We start from the raw sequence: 21,078 nt of genomic DNA on the forward strand, positions 1-21,078 counted from the left end.
GCCATGTGATAGTCAAGCTGCGTTTGAGGCAGTCTCGGAAATATGAAGTTCACACATCTACTGTAACGACTTGCAAGTCCTACGTGTTTTTAAAGCATAAAACGTGTTACGTGTTGATCTCAGATTTAATAACTGTCTGGTTTGCTATTTGATAAAAAAATGTATCTGTCGATTTCTTTGTTGAAACCTTTCGCTTATCAAACATGTCACATGATTTCATATTATTACAAGATTTCGTGAATGCCGCACAACAGCCATTTAGACATTGGGTAGTTTGGAAATTAATTAATTAGACATTGGGTAGTTTGGAATAAACAAAGCTCAAAATAATAAAGTTTATAGTTAGACAGGTGAATGCTGATTTTTACACATGATGAACTTTTTAAGTACGTGAAAAACATGAAAGGTGAATTATTTCATGTATGTCACGGCGTCAGACGCCAGAGTTGAAATGTCTGCGAAATGCCCCCCGCGTCTATGAGTTTCACGCGTCTAACCTCAAATGCAAAGACGTTCAACTAAAGGCGTTTGGCGCGATTCTGACTCCGCGATCTGAACCATAGACTGTATAAAATATAAAATGATCTCAGCATTATACGTAACCGAACGCCGCCATCTAGTGGTAAAACGAAATATTACAAAACATTAAACCTATTATAGATTTCAACCTCAATGTAGTCTATGGTATAATATAAGTACCATTCTCAGTCGTTGTGTCCACTCATGAGAGAGCGCTCACGACTTAAAAAAGGGGGAATTATAAAAATGTCAAAGATCAACTTTGTTGGCAATTATATGTTTACTGTTTATTTATATACATATGTTTTACATTTTATACACCCCAGAGCAAACAGGGAGTTTGTTTGAACGACCACATGATTTTAAACCAAAGGGCAGTGTACTGCACACTCAATTTGCCGTGAATATCACGTCAGCTCACATTCTCAAACGCTACCTGATCAGCCTGTTCCTCTATATGATAGTGATGTATTTTGAGTGAACAATGGTTGCTTATCATAGCGAGAGTAATGGAAGATAACCTTGTTACTTTAAAGTAGCCTGCTATTTATTTATTTATTTATTTATTTATTTATTTATTTATTTATTTATTTATTTATTTATTTATTTATTTATTTATTTATTTATTTATTTATTTAACTCCACTAGATTTGTACATTTGCTTTTACTGTAATTTTCAGAAATGTGCATAAGTCTATTTTTGATAAGTCATACAGGCATATAATTTTCGGGGAGAAGGGGTGGGGGACACAAGCGTACGCTTGGTATGATTCAGCGTCTCTTGGTAGCTTAGACAAAAGGTAGTAAATACATTCATCCATCCACATCCATCCACTATATCCTGCCCAAATGAACTGCAAACATTCGTTATGCATCCTCACGGGCGCGTATAAGGATGGATATGGTAAGGACACGCTTGTCACATTGAATGAAAGAACTCTTACATAAGAAACACGTAATACCCGATGTTTTGGCTCCATTGCTGATATTTAAGAATAGCAAAAGTAATATCAGACGTAGGTATCAAAATAGCCTACACGGTCTGGCTGTGTAGAGCATAATCAGGAGAGGAGCCAAAGCCACTGGACGTCTCGTAATGCAGTGTTCTCCACACGCTCATAAGAGGCTCCTACATTCCGCTCTGCCCCCTGCGCCATTGGTCCGTGCGCACGTCCGTCATATTTCCCCGCGGTGAACCTGCCTCTCATTGGATACCAGGGCGTTCACGGCGGTATCACGGATGCCATTGGTGGAAAAACTAGGTTAGTGGTCCGACAGGCATGACGGTGAAGAGAAACTGGGTCACCGACAGAAAATCGTTTATGTCACAGTTCTATGGGCTGCTATTACACGTTATCCATTGACTTTAAATGGATCCTGACTTCTACTGGATGTACTGTAAGTATGACAGGATAATGAGGCTTGTATGTGTCGGTACCATGTATTATAGAGTTTGCAAGGCTTCAATCCGCGTCTCGTATCGTCGATGTTTTCCCATCGCTGTGGTCATGTCAGTGTGGTTTTCTGGAGCAGGAGGAGGGACGCTAGCTGCTGGCCAAGTCCTCACAGTTAGCTAAGCTATTAGCTCTATGCTACTATTTGGTGTCGAGGTTAAGATGGTTAAAATGCAACGCAGTGCCTTTTATTTACGTACCATTCTCTGTCGGAATAAATGTATCAATCCATAAACCCCGAACTAGGAAGCTAAATCTTTGGTAAGTACCAGGGGGTTTGCTTACTAGCGTGACCCCAGTAGTGCGAACCATGCTAAAAGGCTAAGCTAAAGCTATGTAAACAGGCCTCGGTGGGCTTCTCCCCCAGACCCAATCTGTTGTCAGAAGTGGACATCGGTAGGTCCATCGTAATGTATCTGAATCACATTTCTCTCGCACGGTGATCGTAGCACATACCGAGCTATTAGCAGGACCCCAGTGTTAAGCCAGTGAGTGCTTAGAACATGTATCGTGACACTGTGTTGGCATAAGCTGTGGAAATGTGTGTGACTGCTGCTTCTGCAGTCCTCTGCGGCGTGTGCCATTGAGGACTTCAGTGGACAACTTCATTATTATAATGCAACGTATATGCTTTACTTCTTTCGGGTTTATCACTAATACTTTGAATTATTGAACTATTTTCACAATCTCGCACGAGTGTCCTATCACACATACACTGTAATGTTGAATCTGGATTTATTATAATGTAATAGTTGTCTTACGTATTCTTGAAACTGATGACACATTTTTATCGCGATTTGTGCAGTTAACGTTATTTTCTTTTTATGCAATTTAGGGGTAACTCAAGCCATCTGCTGCTTTTTGTTCACGTTTCACAGTAATTGGTCACATCCACCTGTAAGTCACTCATCAGAGGATAGCCGGTTGGAGTGAGTTGTTAAAAGACTTCAGTTCAGAACTACATTAAACTGAGAAGCACTGAATCACTCACCAAAAGAACAGTGTCCCACTGTCAGATCCTGATTTGTGAGATCCTGTGACCTATGGCCATACAGTTAACTGTGGTAAAAGTTATGAGCAGCATATTCACAGGTTTCAGAGTGAAAATCTTTCCATAAGCAATTAACCATTTAAAAACTAAGTATTATATCTTTTTGAATGGGCAAAATTCCTCAAAGCTGAAACACATTAATTGAGATCATCTGCCCCCTAAGCTGTGGAGGTGCTTAAATTAACAGATGTCAGTGTTTACCCCTAGGTTTACTGATTTGGCAGGGGATATGTTTGGCTGTGTACATGCACTATCACGTACAACTACTCGTGCATGTGGGGGGAGAAAAATATAGACCTCTTATTAAATGGATTTAAAATCAATTGTCAGCTATCTTACTGTTATGTTTTAAATTCAATTTATGTAACATTGTTTAAAACAATTAAATGGCTGTAAAACACCTCAAACATATTCATAAAGCTGTTTTCATTAAATTATCTTATAGTTTAATGTTGTTTAATTGTCATTGTTTTATTTCATATTAAGGCCTTAATCATTTGCAGAAATTAATTCTGAAGTTATGATCTCATGCAGTTATTTGTGGTGTGTTTCTGAATAAAAGCAGTAGTAGACAAAATCAGCAGTCACAGGAGCAAATCTCACTTTTGATTTTTTTACTGCTTTATAACCCAGGCACAGTGACAGTACACAATGTATCTGTCAAACAAATGATGCCAATAGACTTATTTAAATTATTAGATTTGGCTTGCATTTTGTGCCACTAAGCATTAATATATATTTTATTATCATCTACAAACTCCAGCATAAGTTTCTCCTGGGGCTGTTTGAGCATTTGCCTCTGTCGAGTTTAAAGTGCAGAAGCAGCGAGCACCGCTGTGACCGGACCCCACTACGGTATAGTGCAAAACCGGACCGGATCACTTTGTAGAACGGATTGGATTACACAGGCAAAGTATGAGGGAAAATACGGACAGGATTTCTATTAATACAATAGCTTCTTATAGAGCAGCTGAACAGATTTGATAAAGACGCTCCTTTTTAACATCATGTGATTAGCGCCACATAATTTGTGATGTATTGCTGAAGAAAATATACAAGATAAAGAAAAAAAAAAAACCAAAAAAAACAAATGGGTTATTCCCCAAAAATGATTCTAAATGTACAATATCATTAAAAGCATGATCTGCAATGCATAAATAGGAGAATAACATGCTTAAATACACTACATCTTTCTAGTTTTGCATTCATAATGAGTCAGATGTTTATTCTACCCTCTACAGCTCAAATCTAATTGTAATTGTTTTTGATGAACATTGATAACATGAATATTATTGAAAATCAGACCATAAAGCAGAATTATCCCCCAAAAGCAATTCTAAATGTACAATATTGTAACATAATCGTCTGGAATAAATAATTAAACAAATGACTCAAGTGTTGCATTCTGTTGAGTCATAGAAGTTTATAACTCAACATTCTGCAGCCCAAGTCTTATCATAGTGCAGAAACAGTACCCAATGTAAATATTGACCCCCAAAAATAATCTATCATGTATTAATGAAAAGTCAGTATAGTAGTTACAGTGACAGGCCTTATTATACCTGTCTGTAATAGTGCAGACGTTTTGTTATTTTTCAGAGAAAAAGTAAAGTAGTTGTGGACATCGCAGTACCAAGTGATGGGAACATCAGGAAAAAGGAACATGAGAAACTAGAGAAATACCAGGGGCTCAAAGAAGAGCTGTAGAAGACCTTGAAGGTGAAGGCATCATTGGTGCCCGTGGTTATTGGAGCACTTGGGGCAGTGACCCCAAACTGGAGGAGTGGCTACAGCAGATCCCAGGAAAAACATCAGACATCTCAGTCCAGAAAAGTGCAGTACTAGGAACAGCAAAGATACTGCACAGAACCCTCAAGCTCCCAGGCCTCTGGTAGAGGTCCCGAGTGTGGAAAAAGAGGGGACGAGACCACCTGCGGAGGGTGAGGAGGAGATTTTACCCTCTGACTAAATGCAAATAAACTGTAGACATAAATGTGAGTGTGTGTTAGCCACACGCCATAATCAGACTCTTGTCACATAAATTATCCAGACTTCAAAATGGTCAGTATTTCAGGCTTATTTAAGCCTTATAGACAATTATGAACTTTGAACTTATGAACTTTTATACAACTTTGTATAAAATTTCAAATTGGAGAAGAATTTGAAATTATGCGATTTTAGTTTTTTCAGGATTGTAAAAATATTAAACTTAATCTTTAGGACCTGATCTCCAACAAAACCATGGCTTGTTTTTGTTTGGAGCCAATGTTGATAATTCTGCGCGTTAGAGGGAGATGTTGGACATTTTGTATTGGCTGTTATTAGATGTCTTTTATCCACAGTGGGTGTAAATCATTTTGAAAGGACTGCGGTCAGTGTAATGGGGTAGTGCTTTAGGGCTAGTACACACAATGTAGTGAGCAGGTCACTAGTGTCATTCTCCTTTTTTGTCTGATCATTGAAAATAGTCGGGAGACTTGAGATGCAGATTTATATTTAGACTTTATTTATTTAGTGTCGCGTGTGGTGTTGCGGTTATACAGTGGCTAAAAGCCAGATTTCCTGACTCACCTGTGTGAGTGCTCAGAGCCAACACTTACATGAATGATTCACTGGTTTATGGCTGCTTTGCTGTCTTTCATAGAGAGATAGCAAAGCTCCAGACATAATATGGGAGAGTATGTTTATAAATAAGCCCTGTGGATTTGGTGGAGGCTGCCAATTAGACTGACTTTGTATTGAACCTAATCATTTGTGTCTTCTGTGGTGTCAGCTCCACCAAACTAATATCCACGACGCATATGAGCAATTTTGGCTTTGGTGAGTTTGCGTGCTCCATAGATGGTTTAGTGGGAGTTGTACAATATGTTGCACTATTGTTAATGTTGTTTTGAAGATAAACAAAATTTGAACATTGAGTGTATCGTTTATAATGGAATTGCAGCACTTTTTTGGGTAGTTTTACGGCCATTTCACATAGCAAAAGGAAATTAATTTCTGTAAACTGGACAAAAGTTTTTTAACCGGACCAGACCTGTGGAAGCCTTCACTCTAAAACTTTGACAGAACAGAATTTTCTTTTGCTTTGGATCCTGAGGGATTACATAGACGTGATGATCCAGACATCATTTAAATTTTTTAAGACATATTTTAACATTTTTGTTGGATGTGTTATGTATTGTTTTTGGGTGTCAATATTTACTGTGGGTACTTTGTACTAGTGAGGAACTTCTACGTTTTTTTTTTTAAGTTACCAAAGTTCAGCAGTTGTTATTGCGACAGGGCTAGATTTAAATATTAATCAAATTTAGCTGTGGCTGCTAGTCTAACTGGTGATGCTCATATACATTACATAATTACATACTTTTTTTTTACAGGGACCTAAAATTGCACATAAATGTCCCCTATTCTTAGAGAACTGGGTAAAAAATTGATACCCACATTTTAGATGACAACAGCGAGAATTGTGAATCATGACACATGTGTAAAGGTTGCGTTAATGCCTAGATTATTATTTGTCATTCCCAACTTTATTAACCTCCTAAGACCTGAGCATGGCATACTTTATTAACTTCTCTGTTATTTGGGCTGATTGGGACCTGATGAGTGTAAAAATACATTATGAGAAAAAAGATATCCACATATGAGGACATTTGTTCTTCTTTTTTAATGATTTTGATAGAACAAAATAAAATCACATTTGAATAATGATTTGGAAAAATTATTTAAGGGCCTGAACAGAGCAACATTTTTCCTGAGTGTAAAAACAAAATTAGAAACAACAATTGTGTCTCTTGAAACAATGTGGCTCATTTGAAGTGCAGGTGCAGGAAGACATATGCCTTTAACAAAAATCCATCTTGAATCTTAACTATAATGTGTTATACTCTTCTATCAGCACTAAGCGACAGTTTAATGACCTCGTATGTGGACACCAGGACCTTGTTTTTATATTTCTTCAGCAGTAGATGGCAGATGTGAAACCTGTTCCATGCTCCCCTCCCCACACCTGGCCTTTGTTCAGGCTCACCTATGTCTGCTTCTGTCAGGCCAAAGCTGACACACTGTCAGACAGCAACTAATGTAGATAGCATCTAGTGGTGACACGTGAGAATACAACATGACATCTAAAATGACAGCTTCAGCCTCTCTTTCATCTATATTTTTGCTTAGTGTGTATGCACTATCCATGCATATTTGTCATTGTCCAGAGATCTCTTCAGCTCAGGCTTTTCACCTATTCTAAACTCACAGTGGTCTATACCACTTCAAACCTGTTTTCTGAAATGGGAAATTCTCAATTGGTCTTGTTTGAGTAGCTATTTCTAGGTAAATTCAAGAATTCAACTCTGGCTCCATTTCATATAGCAGGTTGAACTAACCCAAAGTGCCATATTCATTTTGCTATGAGCACAAAAGCACTTCATCAAATGTATTTGTAATGTCCAGTTCCCAAGTGGAAAGGGTAATCTACTCCCTAGAAACATGAAGGCAGCATTACTAGTGTCCTTTTTGTGGAGGAGAGGCTCTGGAGCAGTACGTCAGTTTGAGTACAGAAGTCTGCTGCTAATTCACTGAGGCAGAGGAGGAGGAAAAGGTGGCGGGTGGACCATAGAGACCCGCTGACCCAGTTTTCAGTCCAGCTGCAGCTCACCCAGTGTCTCTGTGACACTGTGGTTTTCCTCTTCAGCTTCTCCAGTGTCTCTGTGACACTGTGGTTTTCCTCTTCAGCTTCTCCAGTGTCTCTGTGACACTGTGGTTTTCCTCTTCAGCTTCTCCAGTGTCTCTGTGACACTGTGGTTTTCCTCTTCAGCTTCGCCAGTGTCTCTGTGACACTGGTTTTCCTCTTCAGCTTCTCCAGTGTCTCTGTGACACTGTGGTTTTCCCATTAGCTCCTCCAGTGTCTCTGACACTTTTCCCTTTAAGCACAGGCCTTTGTCTTAGGCCTTTGTCCCAGTGAAGAAGCTCACCATGTCTGTCCTGACCTAGCCTGTGCCCACACCTCACTGCACCCTCAGCCTGTTCTCACTATACTCTATTCACTTTTCACTTTAGACCTGCTCAGAGTTACAGTTTTGTCCTCAAAGCTGCATTAGCTTGGTTCATGCTGGATATGGACATGATGGGTGCACATACAGCAGTCACTGTGAAGACATAGTGGCTCAATGGAATGTCCTAGGGCTGAATGATTCTAGAAAACATTTCTATTGTGATTTTTTACAACTTCAAATTGCTAACAGGTTTTATAATAATGCCGTGGGATTTGGCTAGAGAGGCAATAAAAATCTAATCCTGTTTTTGCTCAACACAGACACGGTTCCCTTGCACTTCTCATATTTGTCAACTCTCAGAAGCAGCAAATGGCTTTAGTTACCCTTTTAATGAAGGATGAAAAGATACACACTGTCTGAATGGTGATGAATTTAAACTTGTGATCTCAGCTCTAAAAACTGCGATATTTTTTCTTTTTAATTATTATATTGCCCCCCGCCCCCTTCCCACATTTGTAATGGCTCTGAATGTTAGTGATACAAGTTGAATGAGTATGAGTACTGTGGCTGCACATTTTGGATATAAAGCATTCCCCTCTGCACATTACTAATGACTCTTCAATATTTGTCTCTCTCCAGAGTTGAACCAGTTGTGCCTATAGCTCAAACATCAAATCATATTGAGAAGGACTAAACCCCACCAAACCGAATGAAACTAGGTCAGTCTGAATCCCACCAGACCCAGACCAGTTCAACACGGAGCAGACCAGACTGATCCACCCAAATTTGGGGCCGTCCAGGAGCACTGTTCCAGTCTCCAGTCCAGGTAATGGCTGCTGTCTCCTCTCCAGCTTTCTATAGGGGCTTTAACTGGATTACTATTGGTTATGCCAATAAAAAGGAAGAATCTATTTAGCTAAAGGCTAAACTGTGAGAGCAATGATGGGTCAAAGCCTTACCTATATTTCCAGTCAGTGTCTCTCAAAACACTTACTAGTGAACTGGTGTCAGCCTGTCATGTAGTCTAATCCAGCAGATGAACCCCCATGGTTTGAATTGGTGAAATTGATGTCAGACTACAGTGCATTGTAATGCTATGTTTATTATGTAAACCCAATCATATTGTTATACACAAGCATAATTGTTATGACTCTGTGTGCATGCCTTTTTGGACAGTTTGATCTTAAATTATATTTGTGGCATCCTAATAGTGTTTCAGAAAGCAAACGATTCAGAAAAGTGTTCAATATAACTAAACATGTGATTTCTCAAAAATATAATAGTTATGGACCAGGTACTTACAGTATTAAACAAGATGGTCAACTGCACACATTTCTTGCATTCATCAATTTGTAATTTTGTCACAGATGCTATATGCCTGAATCATTATTTTCGACAATATTTTGTCACTGGGGAAAGCCTGCTTTTACTCCACTCCAGGCCAAGTAACATTATGAACTAAAATCTGATGTTCTAAAGATGTTGTTTTGTAGGTACATTAAAGCTATTTAACTTCCCCAAATTGTACATATCTGGACAAAATGTTAATTCATGTAGTGTCACATATTAACATGATGTGTTTCTGAGGGAGATGTTACTCAATGTTTGTCAGTTCTACAACTTTGCCATGACCTGGTTCAGGCTCCACATAATGCAGTAAATACTATGCATCCAGATATAAGGACAATGGCAGCTTCCTGTTCATGTAGCTGACCCAGATATAAGTTCTTTTTCTGAGCTACCACTTTACTCGCAGTATACATTGTTAAAGGGTACATCTTCTCTGTTCATAGTTGAGGGCTCCAGAGTGGATGGAAGGAGATGATTTTAACACAGAAGCTGTGATGAATATCTGTGGTGAGTATTCAAAAAAGTGTATGTGTAAGCTTCTGGTTTCTACTGTAGTTATAATTTACGACACCCATGGATTATTATGTTATAATTTACACATTATAAATTGCAATATTGTTTGGACATATGCTGTTGGTGGTGAAAACGGGGGTTGAACGGCAATATGGTGTCTTGGAAAATAAGCGATTTAAAGATTGCTTACTTAAATTAGAAGGGGGAATGGCTATGACATTGTTAATTACAATTGTATGACAATTTTGCATAATAGGTCTGCTTTAAGAAGTCCCTTGTTTTCATTATAAAATATGCCACTCTACTGTGTAATGTCATATCATGATGTTTTTGGTCTTTAACACACCACATTGGTTTCACTAGAGAAGAGTCCTAAAAGTCTGTCATTATGTGTGCACATGTGCGAAAAGGGATTTGTTTGCGGTTTTTGAATTGCAAAAAAACACTGATCTAATTCGTTCACATTCATACACCAGCATACACATACAGGAAGTAAAATGAGTGAAGATATGGCCTACATTTCGTTGTGTCATACATTGTTTTAAGTTAAAGTTATAGTTTCTGCTTCCACTCCTCACATCCTTTCAGTGTCTCTGTTGATGTTTTTAGCATCTGGAAAGCCTCTGCAGTCAGTTTACAAGCTACTCTGAGCATTAGCTGTAGCAATTATCTCCATTATCTTTCTACCTCCACTTGCAACTGAGGGGAAATCGGCTGCAGTGCATGTGCTTATATATTGGAATATTCTTTATTTAATATTGCTTCCAAACCAAATAATGATATATCATTATGATATAATATAGCCCAGCCATAATTCCCAGCACTCTCCCATGCAAGTACTAACCAGGCTAATACCAGCCTGGTATTAGTACAGTCTGGTCTGATGAGTATGAGAAGGCAACGGTCAAACAAAGCCATTTAAACTTTTACTGTTTGTGTTGATGTTCTATGTAAAATTATAGATGACTGCTTGATTTTCAAGCAGTAGTAAGTAAGCCTATTATGTACAAAAAGTGCTGGCTCAGTGAATCAGATTCATTAGGACTGCCAATGTATTACCCCTCTCCTTGCCAATAAAAATACATTTTTATTTAATAGTATTAAGAGATGGTGTTCACAGTAATCACAGTGTGTTCATTTGTACAGATGACCTGATGGCAGATCAAAGGATGGACATCTCGTCTACCATGTCAGACTTCATGTCCCCGGGCTCCACTGATCTCATCTCCAGCTCCATCAGCACGCCCGGCATGGACTACACCCGGAAGAGGAAGGGCAGTACCACGGACTACCAGTGAGTACTGACCACTACTCACACATGCTCCCATCGATATGATCAAATCAAAAAGACATGAATTGGAATGTAAAGTGATTAAGTTAATTGCACATTTTGCACATTCTTAAGAACATATTTGAACATTTTGATTGGAAAACCAATAAATGCATAATTGGTAACATAATTACCTGTAATTCAATGTTGTAATGTAACAAACAGAAAAACTGATGATATAAATTTGTGCTTCTTTTCAGAATTGATGGCTTCTCATTTGAGTAAGTTCAAACGTGACATAAAAATGTAATCTTGTGTTTTTCCTGTAATGATTTGTGCTTAAAGTCTGAGCCCTTGTCTTCCTCTGAACTCTGTGTGATTGTTCTGTGTCCTTTGACTCCAACTCATGCATGCTTTCTTTCATTAGTGACATGGACCCAGACAAGGATAAACTGGGGAGGTAAGATCATGGAAATCTGCTCTAAAAAGCACATATGACCTCTTGCTTTGGATGTACCTGTTCAACAGTATCAAATTCACTTCATCTTTATAGTACATTGAATAAAAATGGTAGTTTCAAAATGTTTCCCAGCAAAATTTATAGCTAACCACATATGAGTCATTTGTGTTTGGATAAAGATATGCATATATAAGAGAACTGGACAGTGTTGGAGGATGTAATATAATGTTCAGGTTGTGGGGTACTTTTCCTGATTCTTAAATTTTACATAACTGTGAAACCTAAGTCATACAGTATTTGTAATGAATCAGCTGTCTGGCTGTACTGTGCTATGTAACCCTAGCAGGTTGCATAAGCTTTGATGCTGATGATCTTAACTGAGGTTACAAAATGAGGCCGGCACACCTCTCTTGCTCTGTTTAATTTCTACTTAAAATATCTTTAAATTAATGGTTGAAAATTCCAAACTAATATATATTTTTATATCTCCCATTCTAGTGACCAACAGGGACGGATAAAAAATGCCAGGTAAAATGACCCTCTCTTTCCTTCTGATTCTGTACAGAGAGGGCTGTGTCAATTAGTCTGGCCCAGTCCCCTACTTTCTGTTTTGCACTGCAAAGAATTTTTCTGACAAATGATTTGCGAGTCCAAATACAGTGGACATTTGCTCTTAAATATACACTCCAATAGCCCTCTATCATTCAGCATAAAATCTATAACTTACCTCAATTTACCATTTAGTGCTTTGCCTTGATTTGGCAGCTGGTCATGCTGATTCTCAGTCCTCTGTGTAATTTATATATATATATATATATATATATATATATATATATATATATATATATATATATATATATATATATATATATATATATATATATATATATATATATATATATATATTTTTTTTTTTTTTTTTAACAAGTAAGCTCTGTAAAAGAAAAAAACATAATAAACCTCACGTTTGTTTTGACACAAATATACCATGCGCCCCTGATTGGTTTATTCACCTGTCAATCACACCCATCTGAATTTTGGGAGACAGTACCTGGTCCCAGTCTACAGCATATGTCTAATAGCACATTTTCTAGTGTGAGGTATTTGAGTTGTTAACACTCAAAAACTGACTGAAAGTGTGGGTCTATTGTTAAATGTTTATTGTTTGCCCTCAGGGAAGCTCACAGTCAGATCGAGAAGAGGCGTCGGGATAAAATGAACAGCTTCATCGATGAGCTGGCTTCACTGGTGCCCACCTGCAACGCTATGTCCCGCAAACTGGACAAGCTCACAGTGCTGCGCATGGCCGTCCAGCACATGAAGACACTTAGAGGTCAGCTAACTGACATGACCTTCAATGATTCAATGATTTTTAATTTTGTATCAAACGTACTAACTACACAAAACATTTTGTTCCATTGGGTCTTTTTTTCCTGAAATTTAAGTTGACATGAAACTTCTAAACTTCTAAAAATATTCCCATGTGACAAAGGTGTTTTTTTTTGCTATGCAGGTGCTGCAAACCCATACACAGAAGCTAACTACAAACCTTCTTTTCTGTCAGACGATGAGCTCAAGCACTTAATATTACGAGTAAGTACTTGGGGTTAGCCAATTTAGCCTGAGTAAAACACATTTTTGTGCAGTATTTATAATAGAACTGCATGGCAAGTTCATGTAACAAATTATTGTTATATGGGCAGCTTGTACAGTTGGCACCATTTAATTATTCATGTTCTTTTCATTTCTGCAGGCGGCTGACGGGTTCCTCTTTGTTGTTGGATGTGATCGTGGCAAAATACTCTTTGTTTCTGAATCTGTTTATAAGATTTTAAACTACAGTCAGGTATATAAAATAAAATATACTTTTCTTCAAAACCATGTTAAGTTACTGTATTAAATTTTTAAACTAAAAATAACATTTTCTGTTGATTTAAGCTTAAATCACTTCAGTTTTAAAATGCAAAACATGAATTATTTATACAACCCTCTTAATGCTCTGGATTAAATTAAAAAGTCTGTTGTCTATGCACTTGTCTGTGAAGTCTTGTTTTTTTTATGTTTAACTTTATTTCTTGTGTCCAGAATGACTTGATTGGGCAGAGTCTATTTGACTATCTTCACCCCAAGGACATTGCAAAGGTCAAAGAACAGCTGTCGTCCTCTGATACAGCTCCACGAGAAAGGCTCATCGACGCTAAGAGTGAGTCTGCACTAAGAGCTGCACCATTTTGGAAAAAGCAATTTGACAAGTATTGCGATTGCGATTAGATGTGCAACACATATATGTAGTAGGATTCTGTTCAGAGTGCACACTGTAAACAACTTCAGGAGCATCAACATTTAAGAAAAGATTAAAATATGAACTGATAAATTACTACAAGAATCACATGTATTTCATTTTGTAGAGTGTTTTTATTTTCTTAACTACAGGTACAACAAGATTTTTCATGACGTCTAAATAGGTGCACCCTGTACAATTAGTAATAGAGTAATGCAATTATCAAATGAGTCCAGCACTGTGTATTAAATAATGGACAGAAGTGCATATAATTAAAATTCTTCATGCTTCAATTCATGTCCTTGGCACAAAGTTTAGTTGGTAATAGCTCTTATGTGACACAACAACTATTTGTACTTTCAGTCTGTGCCATATTACAATACTGAAGGCCTGATATCCTTTTGAGAAACCTAAGATTGAATTGAAGAAAGCAAATGTATTTTCAAAAGAGAAAATGTTTTGCAACTGTGCCTTTATCAGGCCCTAGATAACAGACAGAGCCATGTGAAGGCCTGTTCTATGACATCAGTTCTTATTGTGAAGTGAACACATGCTCTTGTGTACTGTGTGTTGGCAGCTGGTCTTCCTGTTAAGACAGATATTACCCCCGGTCCCTCTCGACTGTGCTCGGGGGCGAGGCGGTCATTTTTCTGCAGAATGAAGTGCAACAGGCCATCTGTCAAAGTGGAGGACAAAGACTTCCCTTCAACCTGCTCCAAGAAAAAAGGTGCACAATTCTACACAAATGTGTATTCATACATTTATGCTTCACCCTATACTTCTATTCTGTGTTTTCCATTATAGAGGAGACTATGGTGGCCCTCATAGTCTAATTTTTCTCCTAAACTCCCATAGCTGAATAAAAAAAATGGTAAAACATGTTGTATTTAGTTCTTGTCATTCAGTCTTGGAAATATGGCAAACAAGATTATTAACGTCCGTATTTATTTTATGAACATGGACAAGACAGACTTTTAATCAGTGCCATTGAATACAACTTAAATTTATTCCAGCAAAATCTGAACTCTGCTGCAAACCACATGCTTTTAGTGACAGAGGATTAGTTGATTAGACCCAACCATATCATTGACGATTAGACATGACTGAATCTCGATCTTTAGTCAAATTTGATTAAGTACCCAGCCCTTCTTGTAGTATTCTCTCAAACATACAGAAGTAACTATATTTTGTAATCGGCCCTTTTTTATCAGTGACACAGTGACATTTATTCTCCATAACTGTAGTAAATAAAATATTTCAAGTATGGATCGCTTGTAGTCTCAGTATAAACCTATGGCAAACACTGCGTCTATTCATTCATTTTCAGTGCCAAGCCCTCTTCACGCCAGCCATATCTTCTGCTGTGCTTAGAGTTTTTGAGTCAAAGGGCTTTTCCAATCCCCTGCATACCTTAAATCTGTTTGTTCTCAGAGCTGCTGAGATGAAAGCTGTGCCTCCTGTATGCCTTTCTATTTTTAGGGCCACATCCTCATTAAACCAGGAATCACACCCCACTACTCACTGAACCCCTTTTATTACTCAACACAGGAAGTAGGCTCTTGTAGTTGTATCTACTTATCCATCTAGTAATTTGTGTGATCTCCTCAAAAATTCTGTGTATATAATAACGATATTCTACTTTTTTATGGATTAATACATTACAATTATTTCTGCAGTTATTGGTCCTATTGACACAGTAATAATGATTCATGCTTCTCCTTTTTTAAAGTATTTTAAATATTGTACCTAAACCTTAATCACTCTTTTTGAGTGAATCACTCTTTTTGAGTGATTAAGGTTCAACACAAAGTGAGCTTGCTCTACAAGTCCCTCAAGTGTCACATTCTGTAAATAATTTTTCTCTAAATTACCATTGGGTCAAATTTAGGTTATTTTGGTCCATAAAAGTTTGAATGGTAAAGACATTGCTCTGGCAGATGAGTACTGAGTGGTAAATAATATTAAACTTGGGCCATGGGAGAATTGGCTATGTGCTGTTATAGGGTTTGAGAGCATGGGAAACATATGGCTTCATGTGGCTCTGTTTAATGAAGGGGACTTGAGTGTGTTTTGAGTGGCTTTCATTGTGGAACATTCAAGTCCATTCAGGCAAACTATTGTGACTATGCAGTTGTAGGCAAATGTAACTACTAAAAAAAACCAAAACCAAAACTACAACATCAACAACCATACACCAATTACTTTGTATCATATGTTGATTTCCATTTCAATTACATTACATCGTATTTAGTGTTGTTTTTTTTTTGGTTGATAGTAACTTTATCTTTAAAGTGCACAAATGCAGTTCTTGAGCATATCATATTTTACTTGCAACTTTCAGAGTTACTTTACATACTAGTTACAGTAGAGTTATTTTACATATAAATTATTGAACATACTTTAATTTAAAATGACAACAATCACCAAGTAGACACCTCTTGGGGACATCCACATCCTTTACTTTAAGCTTTGCGAATGTTGGGTAAGAGTTTATGAAGAGATCAGGCGGGCACAGCTGGTGTCCTGTTCTAGGACCAGTGACTAGTGTTCAGCTCACTGGTCTGTAAGATTATCCTTCATGGTGCTGGGCTCCCATTGGAGTCTCTCCTGTCCATCTCTCTCTGTAACACTTTTGTCTCTTGTTTTGTTTACAGCTGATCGTAAAAGCTTCTGCACCATCCACAGCACGGGTTACCTGAAGAGTTGGCCTCCCACAAAAATGGGCCTTGATGAAGACAATGAGCCAGACAATGAAGGGTGTAACCTGAGCTGCCTGGTGGCTATCGGACGGTTGCACCCTCATATTGTCCCACAGCCCAGCCTCGCAGACATCAGGGTCAAGCCCACAGAGTATGTGTCCAGACACGCCATTGACGGCAAGTTTGTGTTTGTCGACCAGAGGTAAGATCATGGATTCACTTCTCTATACACTATTGATGTTATACAGTGCAACATGTATGACAATATTATCACATCTTATTTTGTACAGAGCAACAGCAATCCTAGCCTACCTGCCTCAAGAGCTGCTCGGGACCTCCTTTTATGAGTATTTCCACCAGGACGACATTAGTCATCTGGCAGAGTGTCACAGACAAGGTATGTGGATTACTGTTTATCTTGCAGAAATATGCCGTGTATAGTGCAAGATAAAATATTTGAAACACGAAAAGATGAATAATTTAACATTTTCTTGTTGCTCTTATCAACAGTGCTGCAGATGAGAGAGAAAATCAACACCAACTGTTACAAGTTTAAAATAAAAGATGGCTCCTTCATCACGCTCCGCAGCCGCTGGTTCAGCTTCATGAACCCCTGGACGAAGGAGGTGGAGTACATCGTGTCCACAAACACAGTTGTGTCGTAAGTACTATTTTAGTCCTCTGCAATACTGGGTCTAATAGTTATGAGAAGAATGGTGCCTGCACCTTTCCAGTGTGATGCAGCTAAATGTTATGGTTCCAAAATGTAAAATTTCCAAAATGTAGCTCTAAAAAACTGGAAGCAATCCCTGTATTTAATTTGTAGCCTCCCTCGTCCAACACTGAGGAGTGTCATTTGTGATTTATGTTGCAGGTGTCCCATGATGGAAGGGTCAGACTACCCCCAATCTGCAGCTTCTCCACAGAGTATGGACAGTGTTCTCACATCAGAAGGTAAATTAGTTGGAATGACTGTACATGTATTTCTGTTCTTGGGTCATCGTAAATGTTCTGTTTGTGATTTCTAAGGTGGGGGGCGGCGAGCCTTGCAAACAGTACCTGGAATTCCAGGTGGGACAAGAGCAGGGGCTGGCAAGATTGGCCGCATGATTGCTGAAGAAGTGATGGAGATTCAGAGGTGATGTCTTATATTTTTAATGTCATTGTTTTAAAATTTTTAAAATTGTTTATTAAAATGTCATAACATGACTGTGGTCTAACCATTTGTACTTCAAGCATCATCTCCCAAGTAATTCTTTTCTTGATCCACACAGTACAGCCTTTTTTTAACTAATCTCAACTACATACATTGGTTTGTCATCATAATAAATATTCAAAGATTTTAGCAAAGACAACATGAGCCCGGCGGAGGAACTTGATTTAAAGGAAAGTTTGTTAAACGGGAGATCAGAGTTTTGAAGAATTTGTTATTACCTGTCACTGACACAACTGACGGAAATGCATTTTTTGTCTGTCATATGTTCAACTGATTTGCTCCAAGCACAGCTTAAGGGCTGACACAGTCTGGTGCTAAAATTGTACCAGTCATCATCTTTGTCTTCTAATTGTCATTGCAATGCAGTAGTTTTAAAATGTAACATAATGTGATTTGTCTAATTGTATTTAATTTCATTGTTGTTCAGGATTCGGGGTTCCTCTCCTTCCAGTTGTGGCTCTAGTCCTCTGAACATCACCAGCACGCCTCCTCCAGACACCTGCTCACCGGGAGGGAAAAAGGTAACTCCTGAGTGCTATCAACTGTTGAAACATGAAGGACGTTCACTTATTGAATTGGTACATTTATAGACTCAAAAAACAGGGTTGTGCCTCTATTACATAAAAACAAGTAGATTAAATTCTGATGAACCCAAAAGTAATGCACCTGTAAATTTCTCTTAATGACAATTGCAGATTCAAAATGGAGGAACGCCTGAGCTGCCAATCATTCCTGGACCTGACTCTGTGGGCTACCCTTACTCGAACCAGTCCATTATGAGTAAGTTCTTGTTACTGAAATGGAACAAAAATGGCAAAGCATATAATATTGGATTCTTTCCCATACTGATCATAATTAACCCTTTTTCACCCTTTTATTGGATGTCATTGTTCCACTTCTTCATATAACTGTTTCTATGTGTCCAGGTGACAACTCCCACCTCAGTATAGACATTATAGACGAGCCGGGCTCCAGCAGTCCCAGTAATGACGAGGCGGCCATGGCGGTCATCATGTCCCTTTTGGAGGCGGATGCTGGGCTGGGAGGTCCCGTGGACTTCAGTGACCTGCCCTGGCCTTTGTAATGGTCCAAGGACTCCTATTTGCCCCAGAGCCACTGCTGGAGAGGGTCTGACCATCCCCATGACTACACTGTAAAAAACACAAGCCTTCTTAAAATATCACTAGGTATAGACAGGGTGCAGAGCTGCCGCTGTTTGGATCCACTCCAACTCATCATTCCAAGTGGCCCGCAACAGAAGGATTTGAACAGATTATCCCAGCGGTCCAGACTCAACGTTAAACAACAATTTACTTTCAATGCTGTGATGAGACGGACGTTTTGCAGTGTTTAGTAAAATGTTTTTCATAACAGGAGTAATACGTCTGACTGAACTTTGTCTAACAGTGACTCTGCCTCAGCCAACACTGAACTCCTGATGCCCTGGGATAGTAGTCTTTACAGTACAGTTACAGCAGGTTTCATGTGGGACAGAACCAGACACAAAGTGGAAAGCACAGCGCTCCTGTTCTCGAGGTTCACCCGGAAACAGCCCCTCCTTCACACAACCCTAAAAGGTGGACACATTTAGGCTGCTTTGGTAAAGTGTGCAATAGAGGTCTTTTCAAGTCTGTTTCTCACCATATTGCAGTCATTAGCCAGTTGGCAACATTGGCAAATAGTAATCATTCAAGTTGATGTGGCCCTAAATGGATTGAGCAAACCAAGTCTTGTCAAATACAATGAGAAACAGGTTTGTATGAGACTGGGAAGACCTTTACTATTGAGTTAAAATCTGAGATGTAATATCTTGTGGCTCTAAGGCTTTGGGTCAAGAAGGAAAAGTATTGTTCACTGCCATTAGCTGCACTCTGCTCTTGTACCGCTCCCTGTTCAGCATCAGCAAAAAGCTTTGACGTCAGGATCGCACTGCCTCTCCACTACGTCACATACGGTTCACTGAGCCCAATGCCCAAATACTACCACAGGAAATGTGGTCTAACAAATGGCTGTTCTGTGGCTTTGTCCGGTTGAACATGGGAGATGTTCAAATACCTCTGAGCTGGTTATACTCTGTTAGCCAAATGGTGGCTGTTTAAGATTCAGTGCAAACTAGCTTTGAGCTGAGAGGGCTAATTTGTAGAAAGCTACGCAACAGGGTAGGACTGGTATAGGAATCAATGTTCTCTAATCACTTTCTGTGGTCAGAGGTGGAGGGGGTAAGGGGGTCTCACTGATTCATATTTCCAGCAGAACTCTGCTCTCACAAAGGCTCTGTGTATGATTTGAGGAGGACTGAGCCTGGAGGAGGGTCCTGTCATAGAAGAACTGTATAACAAATTGTCTTATGCCAACCTTTAAAATGTAAATAATTATTTGTAATCTGTCACAGAGACAGAAGAACGATTATTATTTTAAAGCAGCCAAACAAGATAAAATAAATTGTTAACCTGTTTAGCCTCGATATTTATACTCTTAAGGAAAAATTCTGTCAATGTTCAGTTTATTAGTAAAAAACAAAACAAAATAAAACTTAAAATGGGATTTAAATATCTTGGGACCACAGTATACCGTAAATATAAATATTTTGCTCACAATTAGCTTGATTCCTTCTACTGGCAATAAACACAAATGACATGTTAACTCTATTGTTTGTAGTGTGTCTACATGAAAAATGCATATGGTTATAACATAGTAATACAGCAAGAGCCCCTATGCTGTAAACACCCTCATGTATCCAGTTACTGCCCAGTCCTCCTCCAATCAGACGACAGTTCTCTTCCCTGTTTCCTCTGGTCCAGTGGTTTTCTGTTCAATGTTTCTACACTACAACAAGGTGTCCCCATGTTGCTACCCCTCCCCACTGACAATAATGTATCAGATCTTTAAATATTATCATGTAAGAGTATACTTTATGCAAATATATATGAGTATGATGAGTGTATTGTATGTATCAGCAGTGAAATATTTTTCAAATAAAATTATTTGTTTCTGTCATGTTGGGCTCTTGGATCATTCATGACTAAGTAGTGTAGCCTCAGCCAATCAGAATGGCCCTGGTATTTTTATAATGTTGCCATCCAGATGTAGGCAGCTCCCAGGATGACGAGAGAGAAAGAATGCGGGTCACCTTTTTGCTGCATAGGACAAATCTCACCATAATGTGTATTCTGTGATAATTGGGTGGAAAGTAACTAGATATTTTATGCTGAATAAGGCTCACTTAGTTGTCACTGTCTAGAATAACCCAGAAGTACAGTGCACACAGCGCTAT

General features: G+C 38.5%; 1 protein-coding gene across 1 annotated transcript; it reads left to right on the forward strand.

The window, feature by feature from the left end:
* The first annotated feature begins 1,767 nt into the window (after positions 1–1,767).
* On the forward strand, positions 1,768–20,801 carry LOC117372039 (basic helix-loop-helix ARNT-like protein 1). Its single transcript, XM_033967758.2, has 20 exons — positions 1,768–1,917; positions 8,655–8,841; positions 9,809–9,872; positions 11,025–11,172; positions 11,409–11,429; positions 11,576–11,608; positions 12,107–12,136; positions 12,784–12,941; positions 13,122–13,201; positions 13,362–13,454; positions 13,694–13,811; positions 14,467–14,616; positions 16,544–16,790; positions 16,879–16,985; positions 17,099–17,249; positions 17,463–17,542; positions 17,618–17,726; positions 18,232–18,325; positions 18,500–18,584; positions 18,731–20,801. Exons 3-20 carry the CDS (start codon positions 9,827–9,829, stop codon positions 18,886–18,888), a joined length of 1,908 nt encoding a protein of 635 aa, XP_033823649.1. The 5' UTR covers positions 1,768–1,917; positions 8,655–8,841; positions 9,809–9,826; the 3' UTR covers positions 18,889–20,801.
* Positions 20,802–21,078: the final 277 nt, after the last annotated feature.

This window comes from Periophthalmus magnuspinnatus, chromosome 6 (assembly GCF_009829125.3).
Source record: "Periophthalmus magnuspinnatus isolate fPerMag1 chromosome 6, fPerMag1.2.pri, whole genome shotgun sequence".
Taxonomy (NCBI): domain Eukaryota; kingdom Metazoa; phylum Chordata; class Actinopteri; order Gobiiformes; family Gobiidae; genus Periophthalmus; species Periophthalmus magnuspinnatus.